The sequence below is a fragment of the Muntiacus reevesi genome, chromosome X, assembly GCF_963930625.1.
Source record: "Muntiacus reevesi chromosome X, mMunRee1.1, whole genome shotgun sequence".
Classification (NCBI taxonomy): domain Eukaryota; kingdom Metazoa; phylum Chordata; class Mammalia; order Artiodactyla; family Cervidae; genus Muntiacus; species Muntiacus reevesi.
The window spans coordinates 64,304,345-64,312,970 of record NC_089271.1 but is presented as its reverse complement, the minus strand read 5'-3'; the positions used below and the strand labels follow the sequence as shown (position 1 = coordinate 64,312,970).

General features: G+C 48.7%; 1 protein-coding gene across 1 annotated transcript; it reads left to right on the top strand.

Annotated features, from left to right (window-relative positions):
* Window positions 1–4,431: 4,431 nt before the first annotated feature.
* On the top strand, window positions 4,432–8,063 carry LOC136153514 (uncharacterized protein CXorf49 homolog). The gene is made up of 5 exons (XM_065915437.1): window positions 4,432–5,739; window positions 6,376–6,532; window positions 7,075–7,151; window positions 7,418–7,463; window positions 8,023–8,063. Exons 1-5 carry the CDS (start codon window positions 4,432–4,434, stop codon window positions 8,061–8,063), a joined length of 1,629 nt encoding a protein of 542 aa, XP_065771509.1.
* The last annotated feature ends 563 nt before the right edge of the window (window positions 8,064–8,626 follow it).

Below are 8,626 nucleotides of genomic sequence, written 5' to 3'. Positions count from 1 at the left end.
GAGGGACAAAAAAAGCTACAAGACATATGGAAAATAATTAACAAACTGGTAGTAAAGTCCATCCTATCAATAGTTACCTTAAATGTCAATGGAGTAAACTTCCCAAGATACATAGATTTGCTGAATGATTAGGGAAAAAACAGAATCCATATACACTGTCTACAGGAGATTCGCTTTAGATCTAAGAACACACAGAGGCTGAAAATTAAAGAATGGAAATAGATTTTCCATGCAAAATGAGAGCAGGAATGGCTATACTAATATCAGGTAAGATGGATTTTCAATAAAAAACAGCAATAAGTGACAAAGGACATTATATAATGCTAAAAGGGTCAATTCATCAACATAATATAACAATTACACAAATTTAGGCACCAAACCTCAGAGCTCTTAACTATAGAAAGCAAATGTTGACATATTTGAAGGGAGAAATAGATTGCCACACAATAACAGTAAGACACTTTGATATCCCACTTTCAATAATGGATAAAAACAACCAAACAGTAGATCAACAAGCAAATAGAGGACCTAACAAGGCTCCAGACCAATTGAACTTAACAACATATGCAGAACAATCCATCCGACAACAGTGAAATACAAATCCCCCTATATAAATGGAACATTCTCCAGCATAAACTACATGTTAAACCACAGAACAAGCCTTAGCAACTTCAAGAAAACTGAAACTACACACGGTATCTTTTCTGATCACAGTAAATGAAACCAGAAGGCAACAGCACAAGGAAGATGGGAAAATCCACAAATGTACCAAAGTTTAACAACGTATACTTAAGGAATCAATGGGTCAGAAAAGAAGGCACAGGGGAAATTAGAAAACATCTTGAGACAGAAGAAATGAAAACACAACATGACAAAATTTACGGGGTACAACGAAAGCAATGCTGGGACTTTATAACTATAAATGTGCACATTAAAAAGGAAGAAAGATCACAAATCAACTATATAATTTTACACCTCAAGGAGCTAGAGAAAGAACAAATGAAAACCAAAGCCAGCAGAGGAAGGAAATAATAAAGATTAAAGCAGAGATAAAAAATAAAGAACAGAAAAGACAACAGAAAAAAATCAACATAACTGTATTTGGTTTTTTAAAGATCAAGAAAACTGACAAATACTTAGATAGATTAAGAGAAAAAGATGAAAATAACTAAAATCAGAAATAAAAGATGGGATATTAAACCAATGTCCCAGAAACAAACAGGATTATAAGAGAACATTATGAACCATTGTTTGGGAAGTAACTGGACAACCTAGAAGAAGTGAATCAATTCCTAGAAACACACAATCTACCAGAACTGAATCAAGGAGAAATAGAAAACCTGATAGACCAATAATGAGATTGAAACAGTAATCACTAACTCCCCCACAAAAAAACAGGAACAGATAGTTTCAATGGAGAATTCCATCAAACATTTAAGGAATTAATACCAATCTTTCTCAAATGGTTCCAAAAAAGTTGAAGGAAAGGTAACACTATCAAACTCATTTTTCCCTGATATCAAAGGCACCAAAAGAAAAGAATATTACAGGCCAGTTTCCCAGATGATGCAGACGCAAAAATCTTCAACAAAATACTAGCAAAACGAACTCAACAGCACGTTAGAAGGACTATGTGCCACAGTCAAATGGGATTTATCCCTTGGATGCAAGGATAGTTTAACATACAAAAATTAATCAAAGGAATAAAACACATTAACATGAATGAAGGACAAAAATCACATCATCATCTCTATAGAGGCATAAAAATTCAACCTTCTTTCATGATAAAAACACTCAAAGAACTAGGAGTAGAAAGAAATTACCTCAACATAATAAAAGCCATATAAGTAAAGTCCACAATGAACATCATACTCAGTGGTGCAAAACTGAAAGTTCTTCTTCTAAGGTAAGGAACAAGACAAGGAAGCCTACTCTCACCATTACTATTCAACATACTGGAAGTCATAGCCAGAGCACTTAAGAAAGAAGAAGAAATTAAAGGCATCCAAATCAGAAAGAAGTAAAATTACCTCCATTTGCATATAGCATGATTTTGTACATTGAACACCCAAAAGATTACACACACGCACAAAGTTCCAGGACACAAAGTCAAGAAACAAAATTCAGTTTTATCACTAAACACTAACAAAGAACAATTTGAAAAGGAAATTAAGAGAACAATTCCACTGACATTAACGTTAAAAAGAATGAAATACTGAGGAATGAACTCAAGCGAGGAGTCAAAAGACTTGTACACTACAAACTACAAATCATTGCTGAAAGAAATACAAATAAATGGAAACACAAATAAATGGAAAGACATCTGTCTACACAGACTGGAATACTAAATATTGTTAAGAGGTCCACACTATCTGAGATGGTTAATTTTATGTGTCATCTTGACTGGTCCAGAGTGCCTAGATATTTAGTCAAACATTATTCTGGGTGCTTCTGTAGGGTGCTTTTCCATGAGATTAACATCTAAATCGGTAAACTGGATAAAACAAATCCCCCTCCCCGCCGATAATGTGGGTGGACTTTACCTAATCAGTTGATAGTCTCAATAAAGCAAAAAAGGCAAACTTTCCTCATGTAAGAGAATTCCTCCTGTGTGAAAGCCTTAGGACTGGGACATCAGCTACTTTTACTGACTTTAGACTCAAGATGAAATATCAGCTCTATTGGTTTGGTTCTTAGGCCTTCTAACCTGGACTAGAGCTAAACCACTGGCTCTTCTGGGTCTCCAGCTAGCCAAGTCACCCTCTAGATCTTGGGACTTACCAGCCTGTATAATTGAATGAGTCAATTCTTTTCCACACACAAACACACACACTCCATTGGACCTGTTCTTCTAACACACTACTCAGATTGATCTACACACTGCAAACCCTATCAAAATTCCAGTGGCATATTTTACAGAAAAAGAAAACTTCATCCTAAAGTCTAAATAGAATCTAAAGAGATCTTTAATAGGCAAAGCAATTTGGAAAAAGAAAAAAGTAGAGAACTCACACTTTCTGATTTCAAAATATTACAAAGCTACAGTAATCAAAACTGTGTGGCACTGCCATTTAACAAATAGACCAATGGCGTAAAATAGAGATTTTAGAAATACACCCTCACTTACAGAGGGTGTGCCAGGTAGCAGACTTGCTGGAAGAGAATAAAAGGGGCCTTTTTTTTTTTTTTTAAGTTTTAAGATCTTTGGATCAAAGCAAGGGCTCTGGAGTGAGATTGCTTGGTTTTAATGCTACCACTGATCCACACAGGCCAAATGACCTTGGTTCAGTGACTGAACCTCTCAGTACCTGTTTCCTCCCCCGTAAGAGGCTGGTAATCCCTGGTACTATAGTCCTAGGAGTGTCACAAGGAAGCATTACCACTTATGTATGGCACTTAGAAGAGTGCCAGGCACTGGGTCCTGCTGTATAAGTTGATTTTAAGAGATTCTGCCAAATTACCTCCCAAATAGATTTCTTGCACCTACCTCACAGAGGTTTGCTCCTAACTTCTCCCACTCTCAGAATGGTTAAGCTCTTGGAAGGTTGTCTTCCTAGTGTGTGAAACCTGATTAGTTGTTTTAGTTTACATCTCAAGAATCAGCAGTGGTGAGCACCTTTGCAAGTGTAAATGGACACTGAGATTCTCTCTTCTTTCAATTGCCTCAGATTGGAAAAAGAGCTGAGGGAGCAAGGTCAACCCCAGTCTGTCCCTCAAATCTGACTGGCAAGAACGTTTGATGGAGCAGTTGAGGCAGAGATGTTACAGAACAAAACTACGATCCCTTTGTCCTCTGGCCACTTAGGGAGAAGTACGCCGACCACTCATCACTGAGTGCGGGATTCCTCTGCCCATTCTCCCATTGTGTCATAAGACTTGTGGTGGAAGGGAGGCTGGCAAGTGCTTTCAGCACGTGCTAGGCGTCCAGCGCCTCCATCCTGACGTTTCATCCTCACCTTCCAGAGACCAGCGCCCTCAGTACCCTCCTGCCTTCCGCTCCACCCATTTTGTACACAGTCAGGGCTCAGGGATGTGACTCTAAGCGTAAAGGGGAGGTGGGACAGGAGGAGGTGGGAAGAGAGGCTTGACAGAGGTATACTCGCAGCTTCAACTTCACCCACCAACTCCAAACTGCCGGGATGGCCCTTGGGCTGGGCAGCAAACCAGCGGAGGCCCTCGACCCCATTGGTTACACCTCGCGGGGACGGCCAAACAAGGCGCATGCTGGTTGGCAGGAAGCGGACCAATGAGGAGGCGGCAGGGCTGGCGCGCTGAAAGCCTCGCGTTATTTGCAGCCATCTCCTGCGTGTGGTGCGGTTGGTGCTTGACTGCGCAGTCCAGACACCGCCCGCCTTACCTGCCAGAACCGCCGCCACCGCGACCCAGATAAATCATCACCGCCCCAGATCTGGCAGCAATCCATCTCACGACATGAGCTCCCCAGATGATGAGGTGTCTGTTTCGGGAGCGGGTTTCGGCTCAGACTGCGGGGAGCGGACCAGCGGCCTTGAGGCCAGCTTCACAGCCCCGCAGGGACCCGGCCCCGGCCCCGGCCCCAGCCCTGGCCCTGAGCCGGGGGCAACTGGAAGCAGCGAGGGTGAGGGCGGGGGTGGCTTCCCAGACCCTGAGGACTTTGAGTCAGAGCGGGAACTGCTGGAAGCGGGAGGGCCGGTGCTGTGGGGCCGCGAAGGCCGGTCTGGCTTCCCGGCCGACGACCAGGGCGATGCCCTGCAGCTGGCTGACGAGTCAGTGGCGGCCATCCTGCAGCAGATGGCCTACCTGAACGTGCTGGGCATCAGCAGATACCTGTCCCAGGAGAGCTACGCGGTCGGCGAGGTGTCTGACTTGTGGGACCTCGAGGAACGTCCTTGCCATCGAGGCGGTGCCGCCCATAAGTGTGGGGAAGCGGCACAGGCTGAGGCTGGCCCTAACGGGGTCGGCGGGCCCAAGGCGGGCCGGGCCTGGGGGAACCCTAAAAGAGGCACTAAGAGTAGGTTGAACGTGGCTGTGGATCACCAGTGGCCTCCCTCAGAAAATGCAGCCGGGCTGCTGTCTGACCCCGAGTCCTCTGAGGAGTTTAGTGAGATAGAGTTGATGAGGGTGAGCATTTCTCCCAAAGACGGAGGCCGGGCCAAGCTCAAGAGCCCCGAGGATCCTGGGAACACACCCAGACGCTCGAATGTCCAAGGCAGGGAGAATCTCCTTAACGTGCCAGGCACTTGCCTGTCCTCGGCTCCGCAAGGATTAATTTCAGTTGTGGAAAAGCAGGGCAGGCAGGGCGGTGCAGAGCAGGAGGACATCTCTACCCCTAAGAAAGTGCAGAGCGTGCTCTGGGGGAAGGGAAACAGCCTGTCCAGCTACCCGGGAGTGGCAGTAGTATCAGCTGCTGCAGCTGCCGCTACAGGCAGTGGGCCGTGGCCCACTCCTAGGAGGAAGGGGGTCCAGGAGAAGAAATCCCTTGGGGGCATCTCCAAACCTGCCATGGAGAGAACCTTCCCTTCCTGGGGGCAGGGAGTCTCGGCCACTCCCCTGGAACCGGCCACCTTCCCCCCAATCTCCGGCATCCCGCTGCTCGGGAGGTCCAAGAAGGAGGCCTTGGTCCCTTCGGGAGTCAAAGAGTTCAAGCACACCGGTGCTGGGAAGAAATCCGTGGCTAGGCGAGCCCAGGAGTTGGTGGCAGCAATGGCGCTGTCGGGAGAAGACAACGACCCAAATAGAGACCCATTCCCAAAGGGTCAAGTGAGTAGGCCAGACCCCTCCTCTCTCCCCACTCTTCCCCCTCCCACCCTCCCCACGGCACAGGTCTTCACCCCTTGTCCCTCTCTTCATTCCTCAGGGGTCGTCATTGGGTGGCCCTCGGTCACTGGGTCATTAGGATGCCAGATTGGGATCCTTTTACTAGGGACAAACGTTAAGGTAGCACTTCGGGTGTGCTGGGCTCGGTTCTCCACCCTTGGCCTGTTTCCAGCCTCCTCCACGAGGCTGGGGCTGGAGTGGAAGGGAGAGCTGATAGCTGAATTGATTTGAGGGGACCCCTTAAAAGCTTCACAGAGCTTCGGTGTTTAGACGCATCACTTTCCTGCTTCCTGCTTCCTAGCTCTTCCCCAAACCTTCCTTGCAGGGTGCCCAGGTTTCTCAGTGCCAAACTGTTGACCCCAGCTCAGCTCTGCCTACTGGCCTGGGGCTGACTGAGAGAGAATTTGCTAAAGTGATCAGCCTTTCAATTCTCTTTCCAATTCCCTGCCTCAGCTCCGTCTTGAATCACTCGAGCTCTCACACACACTGACACAGACATATAAATGCACTGGTACACACACGCTCGTGTGCACACACACACACCCTTACTCCAGATTAGTGAGAAATTTTTGTTTTTAGCTGACCACTGACAGGCCAGGGCCATCTTGTCCATGGATGCATCATGGAGAACACAGCAGCGCCAACCTCAACATCAGAGGGGCACGGGATTCAGGAAACTCAGAGCCCATGGCCAGTAACAAGGGAGGAGTCATGCCCAGAGGGCCTGGCCCCTCAGGTGAGTGTCCTGGGTTTTGATATGTGGGGAGGAGGCCAGGGGTGAGGGCAGAAACCTCTGTCTCTGACTCTCTCTCTCTCTTCTGGGGGCTCAGCCTTGCTCTCAGGCCACTTCTCCCATGGGAAACAGGGTGTCAACAGGGCTGGACCTGGCCCCCTCACCTTCTGTGTGGGATTTGTTTGGCAGGGGTGATCGGTGGCAGTGCCCCAACAGCTAGTCTGGGCGTAGACCTGCAGGCTAATAGCCTTTTCCGTGAAGTGCTGTTTGCCCACATTGCTCTCCCAGGTGCTGGCTGTGGCTGCCACTCTGGGAGGCTCGAACCCAGAACCAGAGTCTTTGCCGACCATCGTGGTGAAATGACTGCCCCTAAGGAAAAGGAGGGGCAGGCCCAGAGAGAAGATTTGGACTGCCTGCCGGGCAGAGCAGGGGAGGCTTGATGCTAGCAGAGGGTGGTATGGCCTCACCTCAGGTTAGACCCGACCTGGCCCTTTCCACCTCACTGGGAACCTGGGAAGGTGGATTGTGTGTCCTTTCCCTCTCAGGTGACCAGGAACCAACTGACCATCCCCCAAGACCGAAAAGACAGCAGCAGCTACCCGGAAGGCAGGGGTGTCCTCGGGTAATACTTCTTCTGGCTCCTGGAAATGCACACCCAAACCCCATGGTGGGATCTGGGTCCAAGTTCAACTGACATTTGTGGGGCCCCCCACCCCCATCCCGAACCCCAGGGAGGGAGCCCACCTCCTTTCCCCGGAGGAAAGTTTTTCCCTTGCCAGTCTAGACACCTGGCTTTGGGATGGAGGGCCCGGGGGAGAGGAGAGGAGGAGGAGAGGGGAGGCGGGTGTATACTAACCATTTCTCTTCCTCCTGTGTCTGCTTGCCTAGTGTCTGGTGCTACAGAGAGAAATAGACGACCTTAAGGAGCAACTTGGTATGAGGAACCAGGGACAGAGAGCAGCAGGTTCTTAGTGCAGAAGCAGGGTGGACCCTTGTGGTGGGGTGGGCTGCAGGTGCAGGGGGCCTTATAGGGATCAGCATTCCTGTGGGGAGGAGAACCTATCAAGCCTGTCCGTGGAGTGTGCGGTGCATGTTCAGCTGGGCGTGCGGACAAGTAGCAAAGTACTGTGTGGACTGCGTGCATACTCTGCCAGCCAGACGAGTCCTAGAGAGCTCCTGATAGGACTTGTAGAGACGCCTTGTTGATCTGTTGTGGTCTCTAAGGGTCTTGTTGGATTGTTCGCGAGACAGTTTTTGAATGGTTTGGGCATGGCCCGGAGCTTGAGAGCTCTTGACACATTTTGTCTCCTTTTAGGAAATGGCTCCACATTTAATTCCGGTAGCGGGGAGTGATCAGGCCCAGAGCTCTTTGCATCGTGGTTGGGGGTATGTGTGTTTCAGGTTGCAGGGCTAGGTGGTTCCCCACGGGGACAGGGGCACAGGCTTCTATTCCGTCTGTCTGGAGCACCTGTTTATGCCTCTCCCTGTTGCAGCCTCCAAGCGGTACCTGGCTGACAAGTTCCAGATCGTTTGAAGTGAGTGTTACACCCTGCATGCCCCTTCCCACAACGTTGGCTCTTGAGCAAGGCTGTGGGCTGGCCCTGGCTTGAGGCTCTTCCCTGATTCTGCTGTTTTACAGGTTGAGTCCAGTATCTTCCTGCAAGAGGAGCAGCAGTTGACCTCCAAGGCCGGCGAGCTATAGCCAAGCTTGTTGCCTCTTGTTCTGCCTCCACCAGGGCATCCTCTGCCCCTTGTTTTGCCCCCTCTCTGCCCAGTGTCACAGCAGTGTTTGATTAAAGGACTTCTCATGTTCTGTGTTCTGCCCTGTCTCTGGGGGGTAGGGGTTAAGGGAGTGGGACGAGGCCTGGTGGGGAGCTGTTCCACATCAGAACATTTTCCAGAACAGTACCTCTGGAATTAGTGTTGGGATCTCTGGGTCAGCCTCTGCTACCATCCAGGCCATCAGACCAGCGGAGCGCCCCCAGTCTGTGTTCTGTGTGGCCTCTGTCTGGCCACATTGGCACGTCCTCCCTTTTGCCTGAAGGCCCTTTCTATTTCTCTAAACACCCTCCTCTGGGGTTTAGCAGTTTCCATTCA